The sequence below is a fragment of the Condylura cristata genome, unplaced genomic scaffold (assembly GCF_000260355.1).
Source record: "Condylura cristata isolate star-nosed mole 26May11 unplaced genomic scaffold, ConCri1.0 scaffold00008, whole genome shotgun sequence".
In the NCBI taxonomy this organism is placed as follows: domain Eukaryota; kingdom Metazoa; phylum Chordata; class Mammalia; order Eulipotyphla; family Talpidae; genus Condylura; species Condylura cristata.
The window spans coordinates 13,110,045-13,124,531 of NW_004567109.1; the positions used below are offsets into that span (position 1 = coordinate 13,110,045).

Genomic DNA, 14,487 nt, shown 5'->3' on the forward strand with positions numbered 1-14,487 from the left:
TCAGTCCCTGTCCCCTCTCAGATCGCCCCCACTCCACCCCCCCTCCCTAACTTGGCCTCAACTGCGCCCCAGCCCCACTCAGATTCCGCCGGTGACCGCGCCCCTCACCATGGCTCATGAACTCCGTCACGATGTAGATGGGCTCCTCAGACACCACCGCGTACAGCTGCACCAGCTTGTCGTGGCGCAACATCTTCATGATCTGCGCCTCATCCAGGAAGGCCTTCGGGGCCATGGTGCCCGGCTTCAGGGTTTTCACTGCCACCTTCGTGGTGCCGTTCCATGTGCCTGCGGGAGGTGGGGCAGGTCAGCACAGGCTCCCGCACACGCGCCCTGCCCAGGCCTGCCCGAGCTCCGTACCCAGCCACACGTCCCCGAAGCAGCCGGTGCCCAGTCTGCGCTCCAGGGCAATGGAGTCCCGGCTGATCTCCCAGGCGTCCTTGGCCAGACCCAGCGTCTGCGGCTTCACGGTGGTGCAGGCAGCGGTGAGCAGGTGGCACAGCCCATCGTTGACCTCTGAGAAGCAGGAGGTGGTCACAGGTGGGGCCGGACACCCCCCCATCCCACAACAGCTCCCAAAATCAGTTATGAGGCGCTAGAGGTCACAGGCTAGGGCAGAGGGCCACTGAGTAGAATCAACATGCTGGTGCCGGGAAGGAGGGATCCACAGAGGGAGGCAGAGCCTTGCAGGAGAGTGGCCCTTCCCCTGGAGGGGGTCTCTAGCCGGCCTCCAAGGGGAATGGGAGGTTCTCACAGCCAGAAATGGGATGAGGATTCGGAGCAAAGGTGTGGACATGAGACCCTCACGTTTCCGTAGACCAGAGCTCTAACCACCAAAGCAAAAACCGAGGCGGCTGTTCCCACCTTCCCCTCAACCCCACAGACCACTCTCCAAGTCAGACCTGGTCTACCGCCTACTCAGTTCACACATTGGGGGTGGCCTTTGGCCGTGGACAGACTCACACCTCAGTTTCCTCAGGAATCCTAGAGCAGGATCCTGAGCTGGGAGCCCAGTTTAGGCCAGGCCACTCCAGCCTTGGGATACCCTTCCCCTCCCTGGGCCTCAGTCTCAGCAGATAGCTCACGGATCCCATCCAAAGCCGAGAGCCAGCCCTCACCCATATAATGCTGCACCAGCTCCCGCACCGAGTCGAACTGGGCCCTCGTGGTGATGTAGTAGCCACCCGTGTCCAGCTTGCGGATCTTGTAATGCTTCACATGATCGCCTCTGGTCTGGTCCCAATCCAGGATAGACAGGGAGTAGGCACCTGCGGGGGAGAGTCCCCTTCAGGCTGACGTCCCTCCGTACCTCCAGTCTGGGAGCCGGGAGAGGCCCCAAAGGCTGGGGACTTAGACGCTGGCCAGCTGCATCCCTGAGCCCAGTCTCAGTCTTAATGCTGCCCTCCCACCCTGTCTCAGTCGTGACCCTGACCTAATGCCCACTCCACGGTCATTAGCCCCACCCTAACGGCAGACCCTCCACACGTCCCACCTTTGGTGGTCTCGCTCTCTCGAATGAGGAAGGCTCCCTGGGAGTTGCCTGAAGAGAGCAACTGCCTCTCAGCATCCTTCCTCCCGATCTTTCCAAAATACCACCTGTTGGGAAGGGGAGCAAGAACGGGGTTCATATGCATGCAATCTGGCCATGAGGGCCACAGGGAAGGGGTGTGTAGGTGCCCAGCACACCTTCTTCTCTCCACTTCTCTTGATTTAAAATGGCCAGAACTGGGCTTTCTCTGGTGGTGCAACAGGTTAAAGCGCAGCACGATGTAGCTAGCAGCACGAGTTCGATCCCCACCCCTGAGGTGACCCACATGGTGCAGCAAACAGCTCCTGTCCTGCCCACTGCTCCCCTCAGCAGCATACTTCTTCAACCTGCCTGTTCTGCTCCTCACTGTCTCTGGTGAGTCCTCTCACTGCCCTTGCACTTCTGGCCTGTACCCCAGCTCTGCATAAATAAATCTTTAAAAACATAAATAAAATTGCCAGAACCCCAGTCACTGGCCATCTGGCCAGGGAGCACGGGTCCCTCAGCCCTTCTCGGTGCCTCTCCGCAGGGGCTCGTTTTACAGATGAGGAACTCAGCGGCCCAGAGAGGTGAAGCAACCTGGCCACAGGCTGGCAGGTGAGCTCAACTTGCAGCACGCTGCTGCCTGCTGGAGTTTTTTCCCTTCTTCCCCAAGTGGCCCCTCAAATTCCTCTCCCCACACCCACCAGCAAACCCCTTCCACCTCTGGCTTCCAGAATAGCATCCTTTCCAGCTTCTCCTTCCTGGCTCAGATTTGCTGCTTTCTCTCCACTCTTTTAAACATGGATACTGTTTCAATTCTCAACTTCAACCTCAGAGCCTTCAGCCTCTCTGCTATGTCTTGAACGTTTTTTTGCTGCGACTATGCTCTAGCCTTAAACCAAAGGAACCTGGAAGAGGCTGAAGTGACCAGCCTGCTGGAGAAGATTCCGATGCCTGCCACATCACTGAACTGCTCTGTGAGCGCTTTGGGCTGAATGAAAAGGAGTGTAGCTTTCATCAAAGGAGGTGGCAGTCTGAGAGTGCCAGTCTGGTACCAGCTCAGATTAGGCAACTGGACAAAGGCAGGCAGGTGGAGTGTGCAGGAAGTCAAACAGGAAAGGGAAGGAGGAATTGTTGAAAGACTGTGCAGACAGGACACATTCTTGAGCTTTTTCAAAACCCTTTCTCTGTCGTCCCCCCCAACGCCATTAGCTACTTCCTTAATAATTAATATAAAAATTCTGGCCCTCCCTGGTGGCACAGCGGGTTAAAGTGCAGCACTGCGAAGCTGGCCGCGTCAGTGCGAGTTGGATCCCTGCCCCAGAGCTGACCCACATGGCGCAGCAGACCTCTCCAGATCAGCCCGCTGCTCCCCTCGTCAATCTGCCTGTTGTCCCCACTCAGACTCTGCTGAATCCTCTCAGCCCCACACCTCTGGCCTGTACCCCAGTTCTGTATGCATCAATAAATAAATCTTTAAAAAAAAAATAGCAGCCCTTGCTATGTGTCAGGCTCTGCCTTGGTACAGGTATGTGTTCATTTAATTCTTAAGACGACACTGTGAGGTAAATATTATTATTAACCCCATAAGACAGATGAGGAAATTAAGATACCTGGTGGTTAAGCAACTTGCCCAAGGTCAGTGGACTCTTAAGCTGTGTTGCCAGAATAAGAACCCAAGCTGTCTGCTGAGGGCTCGCACTCTAACCACGGCACTGCAGGGACTTGACCTCAGAGCTTCCTGACACTGCTCCCAACTGTGGACACCAGCATGAAGCCCTCAAACTCCCACCCTCTAAATCATCACCCCTCCAGGCCTCCTACCACTCTCCACAGATGAAGGCCTCATCCACTTGAGCTCTGGACCGTGTCCACTCGTCTGTGCTCAGAAACTGCTCTCCCCTTCCCATCAGCCCCCAACCCCCATCTGCAGCTTTTCTATCCCGCCAACCTCTACATATGCCCACATTTCTTCCTTCCCTAAAGGAAACTGTTCTACGCTCTGTCTTGCCATCAACATTCTGCTATATCTCTCACCTTCCCTTCACTTGAAAAAGCACTTCACACTTGAGTCTCCACTTCCTCACCTCCTACTCCCTCCCAGGCTCTGCTGTCTGGCCTCCACCCCCACTTCACATGGAGAGATCTCTCACCAAGGTCACTCCCCTTGCCAAATCCAGTGACACTACCTCTCTTATTTCCTGAAACTTCTCCACCCCCTTGGCTCTTCTGCCTTGGCCTGGCCTGGTTTTCCTGGCTTTTCCAATGGCTCCTTCTCCTTCGAGGGCAACTTTCCCCCAAGTTGGGTCCTAGGGTTTTCTCACTTTTCTCTCTTCCCTCACCCTCCTCTGCAGCTTTAATGATCGTCTCCACTCTGAAGGGTCCCCAGTTTCACGGCAAGAGCCACAGCAACAAACTGAAAACCCATGCCAGTTAGATGTCCCCTCCTCCTGGCTAACTCAGGGACAAGGCTTCATGAGGACTGGTCCCCTGTGATCGAGAACATAACCTAATCAAATGGCAGGACGAGGCAACCTCGTCCTCCGGGGCCCTCTCTCCATGAACCTCAACTCAACAAGTCCCACCAGGACCCATGTGCCATGTACCTGCTCCAATGTCCCCCACTCTAGCAAACGGCCTTGTTTCCCTCTCAGCTCCTCCGCTCTGTGTCTCCTGGAGGCCTCTTGCTCCCTACACCCCAATGACGAAGCAGTCACCGAGTCCTGGTGACTTCCACTCTGCAATTTCTCAGCCCTTTCTTTTGCCATAGGTCATATATATGTGAGCAGAGAGACAAGCCTCCGGGAGCCTCACCTTCCTCATCTGCAAGGGAACAGCAGGAATCACGTCAATAGAGCTACGGTGAGACCTTCGCGAATCAAGGTGAGGTACCTGTTGTAAGTACCCCCAGTATACAAAGCTACACCACTGATGATAATTCCCTGCCTTCTTCAGAAAATTAATCGTAAGTGATGCCGCCTCACATTTATGTAACACTTGACAAGATATTTTAAGGTGCAGACGTTGCTGCTATCACGGAGAGGTGGTCCGGTATGTACAATGCTTAGCAAGTGCAGCTGGACTGGCTGGATTCAAACACCCCAGCTCCACCTACTTACTAACCATGTGGACACTGGCAGGACATTTAATTTCTCTGTGCCTCGGTTTCCTCGTTTGTAAAACAGGATCATATTAGTTCTTAACTCCATGAGCATTCAGAAAGCACTTTGAACAAACAAACAAGAAAAGGAAAACAAAGCAAAACAGAAAGCACTTTGAATACTACCCAGATGTGGTGCCAGTTACCAATATTAGCCTATTATCTTCTTTTATTCTTAAAATAATCTTCAAAAGTACAGACAGGAGTCTGGCTCCGAATGCAGCTGCGATGTGCCTGAGAGGTGGTTGGAAGCTGGACCCCGGGGTCCGGTCCATGAAGCTGGCCTCCCTCCACCCCTACTCACTCTTCAGCCTGGATGGAGTCCACAGGGGCCACGTAGTTGCTGGGAACATAGCCAGTCTGTCCGGAGCTGAGGGACCGAGCCTCCCACCAGTCACCCTCACTGCAGGTACAGAATGGGGGGCAGGGGTGGCAGTCAGCCTCTGGAAACCTTGGGGTCAGGCAGCCACACAGAAGATCAGGGGAGCCTGACCCTGCTCCCTTCATCTGGTACACACACGCCCTCCCCACCCCTGCTCCTGTCTGTTCTTCCCCATCCACTGACCCACTGTGACTAGGACATTTCCCTGCAGAAGTAACGTGTTTGAGGACATCTGAGCTTCCTGGCTTCCTCCTCTGGCTCCTCAGCTGGGCTGGAGATTGAATAGGCAGTGGAAGCCAACTAGGTTACTTCCCTACTGAAATCCTCCAAAGTCTATACATTTCCTGGTGGATAAAACCTAGACTCCTGGTCATGGCTTAAAGAGCTCTGTAGAACCTGCTCCCACCCACTTTTCGAGTTTCTGTTTTCTCTCTTCTGTACCTTGCGTTTTATGACCCATCTAGACTGAACCACTTGGTGGTCTCCAGAAATTGTCATTTAATCTCCTCTCTTCCTCTTTGCTCACCTTTTCTTTCAGCGTTTATTCATTTTTCTAGTCTCAGTTTAGAAATCACCTTCTCCAGGAAGCCTGCCCTGATTACCGCTGCCCTGGGGTCATGCTTGGTATTGTTTGTGTACTCATAGTTCCTCCTGCTCCCCCCAATTAGTAACAGTCACCCGGGGTTGTAATTGTCCTATCTCTGTGTCCCCAGAGAGGCTGGAGCTTTCTGAAGATGGGCACCACATAGGATTCCTCTCTGGGTACAGCTTCCACACCAGGCTTAGTGGCCCGATCACTTACGTATTGTTCAAGATGTGAAACTTCTCGCCTTTGGTGAAGGTGAGGTCATCTTCTGTCCGGGCCTCATAGTCATACAGAGCGATGAACAGGGTCACCCCAGCCCCTGCAGATTTAGGGCTACTCAGCAGAGTAGGGCACTGAAGGGTGGCACAAGGGGGCTGCACCCCCAGAATCCTGTTCCCTAGCCAGGTACTATATTTCCCCACCATGGTGGCCCCCTGGTTCTCAAAGGCCTTTGGAGTCTGGTAGGTTTACAATTTGGGCTTCAGAGCTGGGCCTCCATCGATTCAGGACACATATCTTCAACACATATCTTCAAATCCACCCCTCGTATCCTGGGGAGTCCCCAGGGTACCCACTTCTCTTTCCCACCAAGCAGACTTCCTGCCTGGGAAGCGGCACTTAGGAGGCCAAGGGGCTCTCTTCACCACTTGTATCTGTCGCCAGGGTCACTCTCTGACTGGGGCTGGAGCTAAGTCTCGCCCTCCAAGGGTAAGGCCGTATGCTGAAAGCCAGGCTGTGTCACTCATGTCCTACTGGGGGTTTCTAAGGACAAGTCCGTGCCTCCCCTGCCCCCAGGTTCCCAGCATCTGAGCAGTGCCTGCCTCCCTCTGGCCTCACCTGAGACGCCCCTGATGTTGCTCCCATCGAGGAAGGCCGGGCTGGTGGACTGAGAGAAGTTGTTGTAGTTGGGGATGTGAGCAAAGGAGGACACAGACCGGGCCTGAGTAGGGTCAGGGCCATAGCGGTCTGCAGCCCCGTGGTCCCTGAAGTCCCCTTCTAGGCCAGCATCCTCCTTGAGCCCTGGCTCCGACTTCTTGCAGAACACACAGCCCATTCCGGGTGTCCTGCTACGGAATGGGCATGCCTCACTCAGGGGCCACAGCACCCCCTGTACACATGCGCACGCACACACAGAGGCACGCAGCTTCTCCTCTCAGGTCTGGGGGGGAAGAGTCGCCCTAGTGAGGAGTGGAGGTGGGGCAGGACCACCGCTCGCCTGCCTCCGGCTGCCTCTGCGTTTGGAGGGCGTCCTCACGGCCTCAGGGGGCCGGTTTCTGCTCTAGGATGTTGTGTTTGCTTACATATTTTTACCTCGTACTGCTCCAATAGGTTGTATTTTCATGAATCCTTCAGAGTGTGTCTGGGTCTTTGTGTGTCTCTCAGTATTTGTGAGTTTGCGCACGTATGTGTGTGTGTGTGCAATCCTTTGTGAATAGCTGTGGGTGTACCTGTGGTGGCTAGCGTGCTCATGTCTGTATGAGTGTGTCATGCGTGGGTTTTCTGCGGGTGTACATGTGTGTGTCGGCCTGTGGGTGTCTGTGTGTGCAGGTCCGTGCGGAGAAGAGGGGGTGTGAGTGCGTGCCTGTGTTTGTGTGTGCATGTGTGTGTGAGGGCTGTATGTCTGCACCTGGAGATTCCCCGCAGAGGGGGATCAAGGCCATTTCCTGTCATGGGTCCAGCCTCTGGCCTCTCAAGCTGCCTCATTCTGTCTCCCCCATCTGTTACCTAGCAACAGGGCCCTGGTAGGAGGAAGGGGCTGTGAGGAGCTACAGGGCCCAGGAAGGCCACCCCCACCCTTTTCCTGACCCTGAAAGCCCCACAGTTGCCACTCACCCCTCAGGCCCCTGCTCCGGGGTCAGTGGGACTGTGGCATGGTCCTTGGGAGGGGCCAGAGACCTGAGGGCGAGACAGAAGGACATGGGGGATGAAGGTTCTGCCAATGTTCCTGCAAGCCAGCTGCCCAGCTCCTGCCCTCTTCAGGGAGCCAGAAGGCCTGGCTCTGCCCCAGCATGACTTCTGCCTTCATTTTCCTTCCCACCACCCCTGGCAACTTCCACTTCCATCTTCACACAGGACCCCACCCCCCCACTAATTCTCCCCAAACTCGATCCACCCGACACACCAGCACACAGTCACACCAGCACAGCACACGCACACGAGTGTGCTCGCCAACAGGGCCCCCCCCCCAACAGCTACAGGCTAATTCTTTTGTGGCAGCCCAAGCTCTGCTGCATGGTGACACACGTACATCCACACACAGCTACAAACACAGGCGCCTCTCACGTTAAAAGACTCACACACTCGGACACTCATCTCGTCACGTTAGTCCCATCTCTCTGAACAGACTCCCCTCTCCATGTTCCCTCACAGGCCCCAGTCACTGTCTCCTGAAAACAAGCCCTTCTTGGCTTGTGCAAGCCTGGACTACACCTACTTCCAGAACTCTGCTCCTGCCCCCACTAAGGAAAGACCCGGGTCAGAGGCAGGGTGCCTGAGTCCCTTAGAGAGCTCCCTCACATGCGCCAAGCCTTCCCTGGTAGCTGAGTCCTCTGAGTGGCAGGGCAGACAGACCATTGAGCAAGGGCTTGCTCAGCCCCATCAGAACCCCCGCCATTGCAACACTTAGAGAGGAACTGTGGGGAGAAGGCTCTGTTTCCTAAGATGAAAGAGGAATGGAGAGTTGAAGGGTGGGGTCAGCCCAGCAGACCCTGATTTCTCTCAGGGAGGCTAAAGGTCCTTGGGAATGGTGACTCTGCCTTGCCTTTCTTGACCCCCAAGTCCAGTTCACTTGCCAATAGTCCCCTTCCCTCTGGGTCCTGCTGCTCCTACTCAGCCCTACTCACCTCCTCCTGGAAGCCTTCCTGGATCCACCAGGTCCAGCTGCCTAACTGAAAGTTCTGTTAATCAGTGCCCTGACCCCCCCACTTCAGCCTGACCAGCCCCCCCTCGTCCTTCACTATAACTATTCTCCGTGTGTGTTGGAGGGTGGTAACACCCACGTGGTGAACTGTGAGGCGGGCTGTGGTGAGAGGCCTGCCCTAAAATAGCCCCTGTTCAGCAAGCCATTGCTGAGATCTTCACACCAGGACCCCTCCCCTGGGGTAAAACCGCTGCCCCTAAAGAGCACCAGGATGCTTCAGGGAAGTTAGGGTCAGGAAGAAACAAGGGGTGAGGGGGGCATCCACGGACCAGGGAGTGGATTTCAGGGGATGAGGGGACAGATGAGGGAGGCTAAGATGGAAACAGGGTTTTCACATGGTGAGAAGGGAGATCTCTTCACAGGAGACAAGCACATCTGTAACAGCACACAGGCCGCATACCGATCCACACAGCCTCCAGCACATTCTTGGACGCACATATTACCTCCGCTCTACACAGCACTTCACAGAGACTCTGCGCTCCTCTGTGCAGATTCCCGGAACAAACATCTTCAAGGATCCCCTCCCCCCCACCCTCCCCCTGCAGCCACATCCACACATCTCTGGCCCTCACCCATCTGCGCACACACACAGCCTCTCCACAAGAATGCAAATACAGAATTTATCGTACTTACTATGTGCATCAAACACTTTACATAGATTACCTCATTTTATTCTTATAACAACCTTGTGAGGTAAGTAATGCTATTACTGATAAGGCAAACGGAGGGCACAGAGAGGTTTAGAAACTTCCTTAAGGTTTCAAAGATGACGTGTCCTGGTGTTTGGCTCCAGAATCTGAGCCCCTTCTCTCCACAGCCTGTCACAGACACAGATAATGACAGTCGTTCCTACAGGCATGCACGGATGTAGAGGATGTAGAGAGACCCCACAAGGATACAGGGAGATAGACACAGCCCTCCCCCAAGTCACAGGCCAACAAAGAGCTCCCCTCTATAAAAGACACAAACTCACACAACCTCTTGGGCCCCCACACAGATAAACTGGTAAGTCCAACAATAACCAGATATATATTACCACAACTTTCTAGATCTACCTACGGAGAACCCTAAATTCCACATTCCTGGAGTGGGTTGGGGCTAAGAAATGCTCAGCCTCTGAGGAGAAGGCTGAGAGCTCTGTCAGCTGAGGAAGAGGGTTGGTGGGACTGATAGTAGAGCAAGTCATGGTGGCAACTCTCAGGGCTTTGCTCTATGAGGCCTGAAGGGGAGCAAAGCCCTGGCAACCACCATGCTGAAGGGGCGAGAGGGTAGAGCCTGAGGATGTGGGGCAAGGGACAGAGAATAGGAAGAGACGAGAAGAGACAGAAACAAAGGCTGAGAGATACCGAGAGGCAGAGAAAGAAACAGAGAGACGGCAGACATAGACTATAAGGAAGAAAGCAAGACAAAGAAAGAAGCACATGTGCTGTGCTGGTATAACCACTCGCACAGGGGGAAAAGAAGGCCTTGATATGCAGCATTTGCTCATTTCCATGGGGTAAATATTCCCATCAAAGCCCATTTCAAGTTTCTGAAGTGAGTTCCTGAAGGCTGGGCTGGGAAGAGATTCGCAGAATCAGCTCCCCTGAGCTAGTATAGCTGGTTCCAGCACATCACTGCCAAAAGGAGCCAAAGAGAAAGAGACAAACAGAGACAGAAATGAGAACTAGACCGAGCGACAGAGAGAAAGAAGCAGAAAAGAGAAAAGCGGAGATGAGGAGAAAGAGTCAGATACAGATCCGAGAAATAAAGACTGAGAAAAAGACCGAGGGAGCAGGTTGGGGCCTGTCTGCTCAGGCCTGTGCCTGCAAATAGCTCCCAGGACTTAGCGGTCCTAGCCCGGCTCTGATGCCACCAGTTCTTCTGGGAGTAATTTGACTTCCTAGAGGTCCGAGTGGCAACAACTATTAATTAAACTAAATTACAAATAAATATATGAAACACCTCTAATGCTGGCATAATGCCCAGCAATTCCTGTGCGTGATTGCAGCTTGGAAGTTTATGAGGTAGATTTCATTATTACGCTGACTTTACAGATAAGGAAACTGAGTCACAGAGAGATGTTAAGTAACTTCCCCAAGATGACATAACAAGGGGAAGCTAAAACACAATCCCCGTCACTTTTGCTCCAAAACCCAGGGTAAGCATTGATTTATTTGTTATCCTTATAGAGGCAAAAATACATGTGCCTTGTTGAGTACCTATATGTCCTAACGCTCTAAATGATAGCTTAGAGAAGGAAGACGAGACCTGCCCAGGGCCTTTCAGGCAAGCACTGATTTTCACAGCCCTTAGAACTGACCCTGTAACAGGTGGTGCCCAGGAAAAGGGGAGTTGCCAGTTCCCTGCCCCACCCAAAGGAAGATGGAACTGGGCAGGGAGGAGAAGAAGCTGGAGAGGAGATTGGAGAAGAAAGGAGGCAGCATGGAGCCAGGAGACCTGAGGAGTCACGTGGAGCAGAGAGAGGTGTGAAGAAGATGCATTTGCTTTTTGGTCCTGGACTAGGTGAAACAGATGTGGGTGAGAGACCCGCAAGGAAGTTCACTATGGCAGCTTGTGTCTTGATTTTGATTTTGCTCTTTTTCCCCCCAGACTTGTCTGGCTGTTTCTGATCCTTTTCTGTGGGTCCCTGCCAGTAGGTGCCTTAGACTTGTGGCAGGTGTTCAGGCTTTGCTTTGAGCCAATACCATTTGGGTGGATTTTTACCCATAAGGAGATGGGTCACTCTGGGTGTTCAATTTAGACACTATATTCTTTGTCTTTCTGTATTGTTCACTCATTGTATTAAAGTTCCTTTCCATTAAAGCTCTATATGTTTTGTCTGATGCAGCGGATGGCAGAATCTGTTTGGAGCAGGCAGGTTTGGGGGCCCGGTGTGCCCCTCTCCCTGCCCTGTAACAAACCCATTTGCCTCTGCAGGGCTGAACTTGGCTGCCTGCTAACACCAGAGCAGCTCAGAGTGGCCCAGGATCCGGTCACTGCAGGACTCAGGTCTGTTTGTGAATATGCCTCTTAAACATCTATTTGACAGGCTTGACTTCCAGAGAGCCTCAACTGGGTCAAAACCAGGGGGTGGGTGTCAGAGCTAGACCACAAGACTTCCTACCTTCAACCTCTCCTTCTGTGTGGCCCTAAATACCCTGGGATCTCAGCTGATTGACATAAACCTCTGAGTCTCATTTTCTATCTGTACCTTCTTTGCTGTTTGGGGAAAGCTGATGAGATGTGACTCTTGCCCAGCATGTGGTGATCAAGCAAGGCTGAGAACCAACCACAAGCAGCAAAGCCAGAGTGGCCTGCAGGGACCATTTATCAGTCCACCCCCCCCCCCAGAGTATAGGGGGGAAATGACTGGTTGGAGGTCAAACAGTCAGGCAGGCGATTCAAAACCAGGACTATTAATTCAGGTCTGGGGCCCTGTTTCCCACGCGGTGACTGCGTTCTCCACAGCCTGAGTGGGAGGTCATGCTGGCCCTCGCCAGCGATCGTTCTAGAACGTTCTATTTTCTATCGAACCCCTGGTCCACTATACCACCCTGACCCTATGGCAGCTGGCCACTCCGCATGCAGCCTACCACCCACCCCCTACTCCCAGGCCCACCCCTCCTTTCTTGAGGTGCAAAGTCATAGGAGAGCTTTGATGCAGATACAGAATCTCCCGTCCTCACTAACCTCTGCCAAGTATCTCTGGGGTCTATAAACAGATTCAGGCGTAAATTCTACCAGGACTGACATCTAGGTGGAGTGACTGGGCAAGTTCACCTCTGTGAGTTGGTTTCTTTGCTTTAAAAATAGGTACATAAATCCCCACCTCAGGGGGCTACTTCTCAGCAGCCAGTGGAGTGAAGCCTCTCAAAGTACCAGCATGCAGTAGGTGCTCAGTGAACTTCCACTTCTGTTCCTCTCCCTCAAGAAAAGCCCCGACAAGTCTCTAGGAGTGGGGACGACAGGGCCCAGAGAAGGAGAAGTTCCCAGGGTGAGATGAGAGGCCTGAGCTGGCCCACACTTGTGGGGATTTCAGCAAAAGGGAACTGGTACTTGGGGCCACAGCAGGAAACCTGCAAGAGTTCCGGTTTGTCCTAGGGGCTCTGGGCTGACCAGGGGTAGTGTGCAAGTCTCAGCCCCACTGCACCCCATCCCTCATCCAAACCTGACCCTAGACCTGACTGAAGGCTTCCACCCCCCCCTCCCTGAGACCCTTTACCCCTTACTGAGCTCCAGTGGCCTTCCTGAGGTCCCCCACCTTCACTGGGGTCCCCACCTCTTACTAAACCTGCAACTACTCCACACCAACTATTCTTGAGGCCTGACTACCACCCCCTGAACACCCAGGGACTGAGACATATCGGGATTTGGGTTTACCACCCTGGTAGGGCCTGATGTGGAGAACAGGAGGGGCAGGGCTGGGTGGCCTATCTTTGCCATATTGGTTTTGTTTTTCACATCTTCCTGAGGGTGTCTGTCTCCATTTCTTGCGGGTTATGTTTCCTCATGTGTTGCAGAAAACCCTCTCTCTAGTCTCTAAAAGCCATGTTCCTTAAGGGGCTTGAGAGGTGGAGCCATGGCCATCCTCAGACTCCAGACTCCAGGCCAGCTCCATCTTAGGCCAGACTGTGGGGACTCTGTGCACAAAGAGCCCTGGCTCTTCCTTCCCCACTTCTGGGGTCCCCCTACTCAGCCTCCCAAGGTCTGGCCACTTCCTTTGCCACATCAGCCCCAGGTGGCTGCAGAGAACACCCACACATGTACTCACACGCTTGTGCTCATTCACTCAAAGCCCAAATGAACCTCACAAGCTCTCACACCCTCACTCCCAGCTTCACACCTACTGGGGAGCAGGAACCAACTACGAAGCTCAAGCTCACTAACGTGAACCCCTTACTTTCTTCCACCCTCTCTCTTCTCCAGAGGGCTACATGGGATCTGGAAGCAGTGATGGGAGCACTCAGGCCTCAGCGCTGGTTATTTCCTACACAAAAGGGACAAGATGCCCTGGACGGCGGGTCCCTCGCGCTGGCCCAGTTGGTCACTGACTCCCTAAATGTGGGTGGAGGGGGGACCAGCGAGGGCCGCTCAGGCAATGCACCCAACAGCTGCCAAGCGCGGGCTCGCCTCCCCGCCCTCTGGTTGCCATGGAGACAGCCCTCGGGCCAGCGCGCTGAAAAGCAGGATTTCCGTCGGGGCGGCCAGCAATTCCCGGATCCCGCGGGGAACGCGGACCCAGGCCGGCACTGCGGGCTGGGAGGGGGCACCCAGAGAGGCCCATCCCTGCTAAGGGCGGGGACTTCCCCAGGAAGCCGGGACCCACGCCTCTAGCCTTGAAGGGGTCCCCTCGCATCCGGGACCCGCCCACCCGTGCGGGCGCCGGCGATTCTAGGGGGCTGCCCTGGTGGCGGCTTCCCCTCCCCTCCGCGTTCCAGGCTTCACCCCGGACTGCTGCGGATTCGCTACTGGGAGGCTTTCTGGACCCTGGGAATTGCGCCCACATCCTGAGTTCTCCAAAAATGGTTCTTTGACACCCCCCCTCCCGCTTCCCGCAAACTCCCTCAACTGGTCTCCCCAAGCCCCCCCTTCCCCTTTCTCAGCCCCCTCGGCTGCTCCCGATCCTCACTCTAAAGGTCTCCTCAGTTTCTCTCTCAGACCGTTTTCTGGGGACGTTCCTCTAACTCGACTTAACCTCCCTTCCCAAATTCTGTCAGTCTCACCCCACAGGTTCCCTCCGTCTTCCCGCCCGACTTTTTTGGGGTCCCTGTTGTCTGCTCTCCCAGTGTTCTCTCCTCATTTCCCCCCAAATTTTATCCTTGTCACTCTCTTCAATTCCCTCCTTTTGTCCTTCTCCGGTTAGCGGCTCTTGGACTCTCAACTTTCTCGCAATCTTCCCGAAGTTCAGGTTTACCACCCCAACTTGGGGCCAAGGCGGTGGGGGCGG

At 54.2% G+C, this 14,487-nt stretch overlaps 1 protein-coding gene across 2 annotated transcripts in view; it reads right to left on the reverse strand.

Moving 5' to 3' along the window:
- FGR (FGR proto-oncogene, Src family tyrosine kinase) overlaps positions 1–14,487 on the reverse strand; it is a 17,582-nt gene that overhangs the window by 2,902 nt on the left and 193 nt on the right. Inside the window, exons 2-9 of one of the 2 annotated variants that reach the window (XM_012721995.1) lie at positions 7,472–7,534; positions 6,476–6,702; positions 5,855–5,957; positions 4,975–5,073; positions 1,493–1,596; positions 1,119–1,268; positions 361–516; positions 109–288 (exon numbers count right to left, since the gene is read on the reverse strand). In XM_012721995.1, the coding sequence (XP_012577449.1) occupies positions 109–288; positions 361–516; positions 1,119–1,268; positions 1,493–1,596; positions 4,975–5,073; positions 5,855–5,957; positions 6,476–6,692 (1,009 nt within the window). In that variant the 5' untranslated portion in view covers positions 6,693–6,702; positions 7,472–7,534. Of the gene's footprint in view, positions 1–108; positions 289–360; positions 517–1,118; positions 1,269–1,492; positions 1,597–4,974; positions 5,074–5,854; positions 5,958–6,475; positions 6,706–7,471; positions 7,535–14,487 lie in introns of both variants that reach the window. The other variant, XM_012721994.1, reaches the window with a different exon arrangement.